The sequence below is a fragment of the Hordeum vulgare genome, chromosome 4H (genome assembly GCF_904849725.1).
Source record: "Hordeum vulgare subsp. vulgare chromosome 4H, MorexV3_pseudomolecules_assembly, whole genome shotgun sequence".
NCBI classification, from domain to species: domain Eukaryota; kingdom Viridiplantae; phylum Streptophyta; class Magnoliopsida; order Poales; family Poaceae; genus Hordeum; species Hordeum vulgare.
This window is the reverse complement of record NC_058521.1, coordinates 23,090,897-23,102,931: the sequence shown is the minus strand read 5'-3', so window position 1 is coordinate 23,102,931 and position 12,035 is coordinate 23,090,897. Positions and strand designations below refer to the sequence as shown.

General features: G+C 43.7%; 1 protein-coding gene across 1 annotated transcript; it reads right to left on the bottom strand.

The window, feature by feature from the left end:
* Positions 1-3,198: 3,198 nt before the first annotated feature.
* On the bottom strand, positions 3,199-9,815 carry LOC123447620 (phosphatidylinositol transfer protein PDR17-like). The gene is made up of 6 exons (XM_045124228.1): positions 9,478-9,815; positions 8,829-8,920; positions 4,344-4,520; positions 4,163-4,261; positions 3,834-4,079; positions 3,199-3,686 (listed from the first exon to the last, which is right to left on the bottom strand). Exons 2-6 carry the CDS (start codon positions 8,889-8,891, stop codon positions 3,393-3,395), a joined length of 879 nt encoding a protein of 292 aa, XP_044980163.1. The 5' UTR covers positions 8,892-8,920; positions 9,478-9,815; the 3' UTR covers positions 3,199-3,392.
* Positions 9,816-12,035: the final 2,220 nt, after the last annotated feature.

Below are 12,035 nucleotides of genomic sequence, written 5' to 3'. Positions count from 1 at the left end.
TAGTTTGTTGATCAAAGATGGTCAAGGTTTCCTGACCATAGATAGGTGTTCTCATTTGATAATGGGATCACATCATTAGGAGAATCATGTGATGAACATGACCCAAATTATATACGTAGCATATTGATCGTGTCATTTTATTGTTATTGTTTTCTGCGTGTCAAGTATTTATTCCTATGACCATGAGATCATATAACTCACTGGCACCGAAGAAATATCTTGTGTGTATCAAACGTCACAACGTAACTGAGTGACCATAAATGTACTCTACAGGTATCTTCGAAGGTGTCCGTTGAGTTAGTATGGATCAAGACTGGGATTTGTCACTCCGTGTGACGGAGAGGTATCTCGGGGCCCACTCGGTAATACAACATCACACACAAGCCTTGCAAGCAATGTGACTAAGTGTAAGTCACAGGATCTTGTATGACGGAACGAGTAAAGAGACTTGTCGGTAACGAGATTGAAATAGGTATGCGGATACCGACGATCAAATCTCGGGCAAGTAAATACCGAAGAACAAAGGAAATGACATACGGGATTATATGAATCCTTGACACTAAGGTTCAACCGATAAGATCTTCGGAGAATATGTAGGATCCAATATGGGCATCCAGGTCCCGCTATTGGATATTGACCGAGGAGTGCCTCGAAGCATGTCTACATAGTTCTCGAACCCGCAGGGTCTGTACACTTAAGGTTCGATGATGTTTTAGTATAGTTGAGTTACATGTGTGGTTACCAAACGTTTTTCGGAGTCCCGGATGAGATCACGGACGTCATGGGGGTTTCCGGAAACGAAGATTGATATATAGGATGGTTTCATTTGGTTACCGGAAGGTTTTCGGGCATTACCGACATTGTACCGGGAGTGATGAATGGGTTCCGGAAGTTCACCGGGAGGGGGGCAACCCACCCGGAGGAAGCCCAATGGCCTTAGGGGTGGCGCACCAGCCCTTAGTGGGCTGGTGGGACAGCCCAAGAGGGCCTTGGCGCCAAAGAGAAGAAAACCAAAGAGAAAGGAAAAAAAAGGGAGAGGTGGGAAGGAAGAGAAGGACTCCACTTTCCAATTCTAATTGGAGTAGGATTCCTCCTCTCCTCCCTGGCCGGCGCACCCCTTGAGTGCTTGGCCCTCAAGGAGAGCCCCCTCCCCCTCCCTCCTATATATAGTGGTGTTTTAGGGCTGATTTGAGACAACTTTTGCCACGTGCAACTCAGATCTAGACACCATAGTTTTACCTCTAGATCGTATTTCTGCGGAGCTCGGGCAGGGCCCTGCAGGAGTAGATCGTCACCACCACCGGAGCGCCGTCACGCTGCCGGAGAACTCATCTACTTCTCCGTCTTGCTTGCTGAATCAAGAAGGCCGAGATCATCATCGAGCTGCACGTGTGCTGAACGCGGAGGTGCCGTCCGTTCGACACTAGATCGGAACGGATCGTGGGGCGGATCGCGGGACGGTTCGTGGGGCTGATCGAGGGACGTGAATACGTTCTACTACATCAACCGCATTTCTTAACGCTTCATGTTGTGCGATCTACAAGGGTACGTAGATCCAAATCTCCTCTCGTAGATGGACATCACCATGATAGGTCTTCGTGTGCGTAGGAAATTTTTTGTTTCTCATGCAACGTTCCTCAACACAAATAGGGCATAAGTGTTGGTCGCCTTTTCTTTTCTTTTCACCGCAATCTTTATAACATTGGGATATTTTCTTCCTTCAATCACTGGAGGATCTAATTTATCATATTCTAAATGTGGTGCATTATCTGCCTCATGCACTTCCTCATCTTTCTCTACTACAACCTCTGAATCGCTCTCATCCTCGCTCTCATGACCAAGAACATAGTCTTTGTCCATTTCTTTATCAAAACAGGGAACCACGATAAGAGGTACGGATATTGGGTTGCAAAGATAAGCATCATTGTCTAAATGAATATTTTCCTCATCAACACCAACATGCTCATTCTCAGGTATTGGGTTGCGAAGATAATCATCATTGTCTTGTTCTATGTTGTTAGGTTGGCTATACACATCACTATGCCACTCCGTGATAGGCTCATATGGTTCAGATGAATCACAATATGCAACAAACAAGTGCACAACCTTTGTCTTATAGTGTTTCTCAAATATAGACATCAATTCTTGGTCATATGTTACTTCTCGGTATATTTTAAGAAAAGGGTCATAGTACTGAACATGTGCAACTTTCAAATAACGAGGCGGGTACTGCTCTATGATTGATTCAACCAAGTCCTTATAATTTGTTAAGTCGGAATCGATAACCTTATCATAACAAAAGCATTTGATATCCTTCCTAACTCTTTTTGGGTTGCCAAGCAATCTGATTTTTAGCAAATAAGTTGAATTTGGATCCATTCTATAAAAGTAAAAGATCAATTTTATATGAACATAGTGTTGCATTTTGAGAAATCAAGAGAAGAAAGGCGAAGCAAATATGTTGCAATTTGGATCCATCTCTCAATAATATATTTCTTCAAGGAGGTATCATGGCAGCAAATACTAAATCTAGATAAGAGAGACACTTACCCTTCTAGCCATGTTGGTGTACTTGCATCCAAGGCCGCCGCACCATCGTCCCTGCCCTGCTTCGGTGGTCCTTGGCAACCCTCCAACGCCACACCTTGACCGTCCTCTGCCTCCCCTCCATGGCCGCTCTCCGACGCCGTGCCTTCACCATCCGTCGTCGTCCCGCCATGACCTCCCGAGGCTGAGACCGATGCAGTGCTGTCCACACCCACCTCCACCACGCCGTCCATCCCGCCACCTGTAGCAGTGTCGACCACGCCCTCCTCCATCCTCTCTTCCAGCCTGGCACGCCACTGTGGGATTCGAGGGCCAGAACCTAGGGTTAAGGACGAGGAGAAGGGGGGGTCGGGAGACAAGGGAAGGGGGATCAAGTGTGACTCGTGCCGTTCGGTCAACATGATATTTTTTTAAGGTCCTAGACCAGTGGTAAAAAGGACTTTTCAAGTCGCAGTTAACGGTGTTACCAACAAAACTGACGGAAGTGTCAAGGGAGGAAGGAAATGAAGTTGTGGTGTCACAAAAGAAATAAAATAAAAAAATTAGGGTAAAAAGGGAACCAGATTTTAAGAAAGGGTCAAACAAGGAATTCTATTAAAAATAAATACCAGTATATCTTAATTAGTGTGTGGATATCTTGGCCATGGGTAGTAATGAAATCACTTATTTAGCGATGGCCAAATATAACTGTTGTTTGTAATCAGAAATTCACAAGCAAGGTATTTTGTAGTTACATTTGTTTATTTCTTTTTATACAGCTGTACCCAAGGCAATTGCAAACTCATAACGGTTACGCATCACAACTTGCTTTAGCAACAACAGGTGAGATGGCTGACCAATGTTTCTCAACTTTCTTTCGCAACAATTTGTGATGACTGCGATTTAACCTCAGGAACCGAGTGCCTGTTCATGGCATTGTTACCATCTGCCCCCCAAAAGCTTGATGTTTTGATGTCATCTTTGGTCATCAACTTAGAGTAATCCTCATGGTTGTACAGTACATTGTTCTTCCCTCCAAACTCAACAGGAAGAACTTCTGGATCAATGTGGCTGTACATTGTCTTCATGCTCTCTTCGTTCTCCTTGTACACAAAGTTCAGTTTCTGGGCTGATTTCGGGTCAATCAGTACTTTGAGAACCTGAGAGCATTTGGAACAGTTATGTTGCTAAATAAGTATGGTACCTTTTTGTATTGATCTATAGCTATTCTTAAGAAAATAATAGAAGAGCTTCTTTGATAAAAATGAGACATGGAACACTACATTTGTGAACAAAAAAGGCACCACCTTAAAAGAAGCCTCAAATACTTTGGGCGGATTGAACATAAATGCAACCGCAAGCCTCTCCGGGTAATGGTTTTGCACGGTGTTCATACTCTCTCTGGAAGTCTTGAAGGGACTTCGATGGGCCAGTGTCCATCCTGTGAAGTCTATCAGCCACACCATTTTGTCTTGACCTTGAGGCAGGTTGAGGACTGCATTCTCCAAGGTATATGTAAGATACTGCAACTGCCCTTCATGAGATGATGTATTCTAAAAATGTTTCAAAAAAATAAAATACATGTGAGTTCTAGTAGACTGGTAATTCATGAGCTAGGAACATGTTGAGCTCTCACCTGCTTTGCAGGTCTCATTACAATCACGGTTCTCCCCTCTCTATCCGTGAAAGGTGCCCTATATATTTTACCTGTTTCTGCTTCAACGGAAACATCCGGCTGAATTGAAGAATAAAACAATTAATGAGGAGTTTAGCTACTTGATGAATGCAGTAAGGAAAATGAAAATGAAAGAAAGTACCCATCGAATATCCTCAGGCCTCCTGACAGCCCTCCACTGGAGACTTTCTTCCAGCATTTTTCTAGACTTGTCAACATTCCAGTTGCGGGCCTCGAGATATCTTACCAAGCATGCTTCATTACAATATTTCTCTCCACGGGCGGACAAAGGCCCAAGTGCAGCTCTGAGTTCCTCGATCTGTCCCCAGGAGATTGTTACATTAGAGAATTGATGATAAAATAGTAGACATGTTTGAATTAACAGACTAGAATAATAAATACTCCCTCAGTTTTTGTATACAAGACTACTATCCCATTTTTAATATACCAAGAAAGTTAAACTAACTAATAAATAACACGATTTATTGCGTGAAAAACTTTTGCATGTTTTGGGCTAATTTAACATTCTGCATGTGGTGTCTCTTTCTCTATGGCTGCATAACATTTGCATTAATAAGCATCATTATCCCAGACAGAAAATCTAATTATTATTTTCTCGGGAAGAGATAGAGACCTTGTATAGATGAAAATTGTACTTTTGAAATTGTCCTTGTATATAAAACCAGAGGGAGTATGTGTAAACCTTGTATGCTTTATACAGATAACAATAGTTGAATCTTATATGTGTGTATGCTGTTGGAGCGCGGGGCCAGGCAGGTTTTATCCAACATGGGGGATAGGATAATCTCCGGATCGATTCACCACCTCCTTTGACATAGGCATGGTGTCGGTTTTTTATGACTTTACTGTTGCCGATATGCCGGTTTTTATCTTTTCTTTTTTCAGACTGTTTGTGTTTGGCTCTGTGCATCTTAGCTATGTAGAGACTAGATGTAGCTCATCATGCTTTGTAAACGCTTAATGCGCCCTTCATTAAAAGGAAATAGCAGGCACAGTAGTTCTCTGTGACAAGAACTAGTATTTTTTATCGCCGTAGTCCCCAACGAGCTTCCAGTCAAGTGGAAAGATCAAAAGGACTCCTAAGAGAGCTCCTTTAGGCTCTTGTTCAAAATGGGACTACGGTGATTCGGTTACGACATACAGGTATATGTATACCTAGATGAAAGAATGCTTGGTCAGACATTTCACACTCCTAAAATTCTACATTCTGGGATTTTGTGCAAAACAAAATGTCAACTAGTAGACTACCCGAACTCTGAATTGCCGACAAAAGACTACGCATTCATTATCATCAGAGGGTTTGACCATCCTTGCAAGGAACTATCTGAAGTACTCCCTCCGTTCACAAATATAAGATGTTTCAGATATTTCAATATGTGCTACATACAGACTGAATTAGTGACAAACACACTAAAATGTGTCTATATACGTCCATTTAAAAAAAGTAAGAACAACTATAATAGTGAACGGAGGGAGTAGATTATATAGCTGGATTGATGCATTTCATATTCCTTTGAGAAAAACAACATATACAAACTGCAAAAGATTATGTAAGGGTATCTCCAACGTCATTGCCGCAAAACACCCACAAATGCCAGGGACATTTTTGTCATCCAACGCGGTGCTGCATACGTCCGCAAAAAAGTTTGTGCATCTGAATTCCCGCAAAATGGATGCAAAGTTGGGGGAGGTTTGCGGGAGTCTGGACATCAATCACGTAGGGCTCGGATATCCACGGCCCACGCAAAACACCATCGGAGCCTACTGTCTATCTGCTGCCTTCCAGGCCGACGACACTGATGTACCACCCCAGCCACCCACCCAGGCTTTATCGTACCTCCGCCGCTCCACTCGGGCACCAGGCGCCGCCGACCCCCTCCCCCTCGCCCATCCGCTGCCGAGGTACCCTCAGCTCCTGCAACTGTCGTCCATGCCGGACTCCACTCCCAACAAGTGTTTGTCTATGATATAGCCAAACTGTTGACAACTTTTTCTTTACTTTCATACTTTGATGCAACCACAATGGATTCGGACGACGAGTACTTCTACAACAACTTCACGGAGTCATCCTCGTCTGATGAGGAGGACGAATATGATAATGAAAATGCGATGATGCATGCAGTCCAAGTGGATGTTGAGAGTGGAGGATCAAGTCCTGAATTTGATGCGATCAATGAAGGGACAATGTTGAATCGGAAGACTACTTTGCCCTAGATGCTCTATTCGCACACAATTAGACGTTGGCATTTAACATCGATAGACGACTACTTTGCCCCGATGCTTTATTTGCAGACAATTTTTGTTTGTGCTTTCAGATGCAAAAAAATGTTTTTGATCACCTCTATGATGGTGGTTGGGTCTATGACGACTGGTACTTCATCTTGAAGAAGGATGGCATTGGAAAAATTGGATTCTCTAGTTACCTGAAGTGCACGGTAGCATTGAGGATGCTCGCATATGGCACAGCCGCAGATTCGTGGGATGATGTTGGGTTTTGTCCCACATCGATTGTGGGAGGAGACATAACGCGACTTATAAGGGTGGGGGTGTCCCCTCCTAACATGCTGGTCTTTTTGGGGGAGAGGGCCCAAGGCCTCTCAGAAGCAGGTGTTGCTCTCCGGTTGGGCCTGGTTGACACATGTGGGTTGGAAACACTGGTGTTAGTGGACTCGGGATTGCGTAGTAATTGGTATCAGAGCCGAGGTCTTCAAAATAAATCTCGATAGACTCACGGGTGGGAATAAATCTCGATAGACTCACGGGTGGTCAGTCATGGTTGGTGGGCTGTAAATGCTGGTGTTTGCAGGCACATGGTGATCGATGTGTGAGGGGGAGATTAATGGCATTAGTCCCACATCATCTGTGGGAGGAGACATAACAAAACTTATAAGGATGGGGGTGTCCCCTCCTAACAGGCTAGTCTTTTGGGTGGAGAGGGCCCATGGCCTCTCATAAGTCGGTGTTGCTCTCCGGTTGGTCCTCGTTGACGCATGTGGGTCGGAAACGTTGGTGTTAGCAGACTCGAGATTGCGTAATAGATGCGTACCTCCAGATATCTTAAAGCACATGTGTAGTTGCAATGGTTAGGTTTTCTACAGCGATGGTCAAGGTGTTGGACTGCAGTACTTGAGAGAATCAACGGCCCCAGACATTAAAAGGTCATGGCACTCCTGGAAGCAAGAAGGTGGCCAAGTATACTCAGATTTCTTGATTGCATGCACTGGAGATGGAAGAATTGTCCATATGCTCTAGAAGGGCAATATCAAAGCTATGTCAAGAAGCCCACCATCATTCTTGAAGTTGTTGCATCCCAAGACCTTTGGATTTGGCACTCTTTCCTTGTCATGCCTGAGTCCCACAATGACATCAACATTCTACAGCGGTCTCCATTGTTTCCTAGGTTGACTAAACGAGAATCTCCTCCGTGCAACTATACCATCAATGGTCATGACTACAACATGGACTACTATCTGATTGATGATATCTATCCTCTGTGAGTGACCTTTGTCAAGACCATTTCTGAGCCCGTTGGTTAGAAACGAGTTCACTTTGCCCAAAGACAAGAAGGAGCTAGAAAGTATGTGGAGAGGGCATTTGGAGTGATCTAAGCCCATTTTGCAGTTGTTCTAGAGGAAGTGAAAAAGAATGGGATCCAGAGAACTTGTGAGAGGTGATGACAATTTGCGTGTTCATGCACAACATGATTGTGGAGGATGAGGGTGAAGGAGCTGTCCGGGGAATGGAATTTGAGAACATGGGCGATCTCATCGAACTACCACGTTTGAAGATTTTGTCCAAATGCATCAATATATTCGGCATCGAGGAACTCATGAGCATTTTAAGAATGATTTGATTGAGCATCTATGGGCACTTAAAGGGGACAACTAGAACATAAGTTGAATTCAAGTTTGACTTTTTTTTTGAAAACTTAACATTTTGATTGTAATATTCAAATTCAAACTAGTGTTGCATTTGAATATTCCCAGTACACGAAGAATTATGCTCATCTATAGTTATTTTGGGTGTTGCGGGCTTTAAAAAACAGGGGCATGCAGTGGCCGATGTTTGATGGACATGGTTGGATGGTCGACTCATGAATCTGTGTCCGTGGATGACTCCGGATGCATCCGCGGATGGATAGTGAGTCCGATTTGAGGGACGGCGTTGGAGATGCCCTAACTGCGGAGTTGTTTGTGCATAAAACCGAGAGTTGTTGGAGAAAAAAAATACTCCATGACACGTGAAGATGAATTATAGCAAAATTAACTCATAACACAAGAACTAAGAAAAGCAGTTTGAGTCCCAACTAATGTATGTATGAGATAATGCGAAATAGTGACACTTTTTTCTTCACACCTTTCGGGCTGCTATTTGGTTAAATTAAGTTTACCTGTTTGACTGTTTTCATTTGATTACAAATGCATATAAGGATGAAGCGCAAGACAAACAGATACAACCACCATGAAACATTTTTATCATTTTTTCTTCTTTTTTTTGGGGGGGGGGGGGTCAACATTGTAATTTATTTAACTAGAAACCATGAAATTTTCAAGATAATAGTTCCACAAGGTAACTACCAGAGTATGATCTTGTTTTTCAAAAATACCTTTGCTTGCCTTTGCTTAGCATCATCTGAATCGCAATGAGAAGCTTGCTTTCTCCAAAACATGTTTTCTTCAACTCTCGATGATGCTCAACCTTTAAAACAGAGAAGGCATTTGGAGCAAAATTAGGTAACAGATACCAACCCCTTGTGCAAACCAAGTTCAAATTTTGGAGAAGAGTACAATTACATTTTAAATATTACTTGCAAGAAAATACCAATTGATACGAATGCATATGTATCCAAGAACTATCAAATATCTATTGAAGAACAAAAGAATTTGAGAGAGTGTAGCAGTATTTTTACCAGCAGATTGTAACTCTATTACCTAATAAATCCGTTTTCAGCGCAAACAGAAATCCCAGATCCTCCCCCCCCCCCCCCCCCCCCCAATAATAATAATAATTTGAACATGTTGTGATGTTCGTACTCGCATTACATGAAACAGAGAATGGCGGATTCTTGATGGATGGTTCCACAGAGACAAGCGCAAGATTTATCAATCAGCAAGGGCAGGGAAATATAACGCGAGCACGAGGAGTTCAGTACATAATCAGAACATGAATGGCAAGAATCCACCATAGCTGTTGCCAATCCAGCAAGACAACAAGAAACAGGAAATTAGAACTGAATCAAGAATAAATCTCCATACCAGGGTCGACCTCGACGGGAGCCGCGGCAGACGAACCAGGCCTGCGACTACCACCGAGAACCTGGGATTGTGAGATTCACCGACGCAATGGCGGCAAGATCTGCGCAGGCATCGCTGGCTGGCGTTATTAAAAAGAGAGGTGCCCAGAGAGTTGGACTGGAGCGGGAGCGGGAGCGCGAGAATAATCGAGGAGAGGGAGGAGGGGACAGAAGGAGGAGCTGGGGAAGCAGCACCGAAGCGACGCCATGGAATGGATCTGTGGAATCACGATGTTGCTGTTGATATTTCAGTTGAGTGCCAGCTTTTTTCAATCATGTTTGACTGTCAGCTTGCGCACACTGAAGCGCTTGGGGAGAGTTAATGCCGGCATCGCGGACATGCGCCAAAGAACTTTGGATTCTTTCATTTTTATTCAATAAATACACCCTAAAAAGCACCAGCGCAACTCATGTGCTGGCCTATAAATTTCCTCATATATTCGTATGCAGATAGGGACCAATCCGTACACAAAAATATAAAAGCGGGTCATCCAACGCTACCCGTTTATAACTGAACCACATTTCAATAGATCAGGCGAAATTTCATACAAACACGACGGATTTCATTAAGGTTCGATATAATTTACGTAAAACAGACGATATTTCAACTGAAAAAACTAAACTCTATATCGGACGACCACTCGTACGCGTGGCTGTCGTGACCTGCCGCACCGTTGTCATTATTGATGCCATTGTCACCATCATCATCGTCGTTGTTGCCCCTCCAACGGCGGAAGAGCGTCGGAGGGCCGCGACACCCTTGTCAGGCGGCTGCCTGGTGCTCGAGGAGGAGGAGTTTCACCTCCTCCTGCGTGGTGCGGAGGGCTGCCGTGGCCAGGGCAGACGACGCTCGCGAAGCTCGGATGGCGGCCTTGTCAGGTTTGGCAGAGGAGTCGCTAAGCGACCACTCCTCACTGATCTTGGCGGGCTTGCTGTCAAGGCGGCGACGACGGCGAGCTGCTGTTTCCGCGGAGGTGACAGAGCGATCGATGGCCCACACGTTGGCTATGTCCGGGTCATTGTGAATCATTCCGATCGCATCGGACTTGGCGAATGCGAAGCGACGAAACGCATTGCGTCGGCCATACCAGCATTTGCCTCTGTCGGAAATATGCCCTATAGGCAATAATAAATTGTTTATTATCATTTTCCCTGTTCATGATAAAGTTTATTATCCATGCTAGAAATTGTATTGACCCGAAACTTAAATACATGTGTGGATATATAAACAACATTGTGTCCCTAGTGAGCCTCTATTAGACTAGCTCGTTGATCAAAGATGGATAAGGTTTTCTAACCATAGACATGAGTTATCATTTGATGATAACGTGATCACATCAATAGGAGAATGATGTGATGGACAAGACCCAACCGTAAGCATAGGATTTGATCGTATCACTTAGTTTGTTGCTACTGCTTTCTTCATGTCAAGTATCTGTTCCTAAGACCATGAGATCATGCAACTCCCTAACACCAGAGGAATACCTTGTGTGTTATAAAATGTCACTTCATAACCGGATAAACATAAAGGTGCTCTACAGGCATATCTGAGGGTGTCCATTGGATGGGCGTGGATCAAGACTGAGATTTGTCACTCTGTATGATAGAGAGGTATCTCTGGGCCCTCTCGGTAATACAACATCACAAGAAGCTTGCAAGCAATGTGACTAAGGGGTTAGTCACGTGATCTTGTATTACAGAACGAGTAAAGAGAATTGCTAGTAACGAGATTGAACTAGGTATGGAGATATCGACGACTGAATCTCGGGCATGTAACATACCGTAAAAAAGGAAACTACATACGGGACAGAGAGGGCTTATATGAAATAATAACAATGAATATCTAGGAGGTAGAATCTTCCCACGGATATTCAACATTCATATATCATAAGGTTAGTCCATGGTAAAATAATAATTATGATCGTGTGGGGACCGGATTTTGGGGATTTTAATTTCCCTTCAAATGGCCCTTGAGTATACCAGCCCCAGGAATACTGTTAGCTGGTACACCTTTCCTTGATACAAATGTTCAAGCAAAAATACACATTGAAGTACATGACCAAAGTGGTCCAATGAGTACATCAAAAGGGTTTCTAGTGGTTGATGGCGGAAGCATCACTGGGATCTCCAACTCCCCTAGGACTCCATTTCCCACAGGAACAGCTGACCGGGTTAACTCCTATCTCGCTCACTTTGAAGCCTACGCTTCAAGCTTCTCGTCAAGCACCTCATCTCCAAGCTTGCAATCTGGCCAAGACAATAGCCAGGGACAAGCCAGTGAGTACTTTGAATGTACTCGCAAACATCAAGAAGCAAACATAGAATTGGCAGACATATTCATGCACGCATAACGATGTCGTAATACTGCATCAACTCAAATTACTACTCAAGCATTAGTAGTGAAGTAATAATCATACTGAAATATATTTAAACAATAATTTGGAATATTAACATGGGGTGAAAAATAAAGCATGCCGCAGTCGGGTGTCTCAGCGACACCACCTAAAGGGCTTATAAGAA

Coding starts and splice junctions, on each gene's coding strand:
- LOC123447620 (XM_045124228.1), bottom strand. CDS start 8,891: ATGTTTTGGAGAAAGCAAGCTTCTCATTGCGATTCAGATGATGCTAAG. Junction 4,262..4,343: donor GGCCTGAGGATATTCGATGG/GTACTTTCTTTC, acceptor TCTTCAATTCAG/CCGGATGTTTCCGTTGAAGC. Junction 4,080..4,162: donor TAATGAGACCTGCAAAGCAG/GTGAGAGCTCAA, acceptor AAACATTTTTAG/AATACATCATCTCATGAAGG.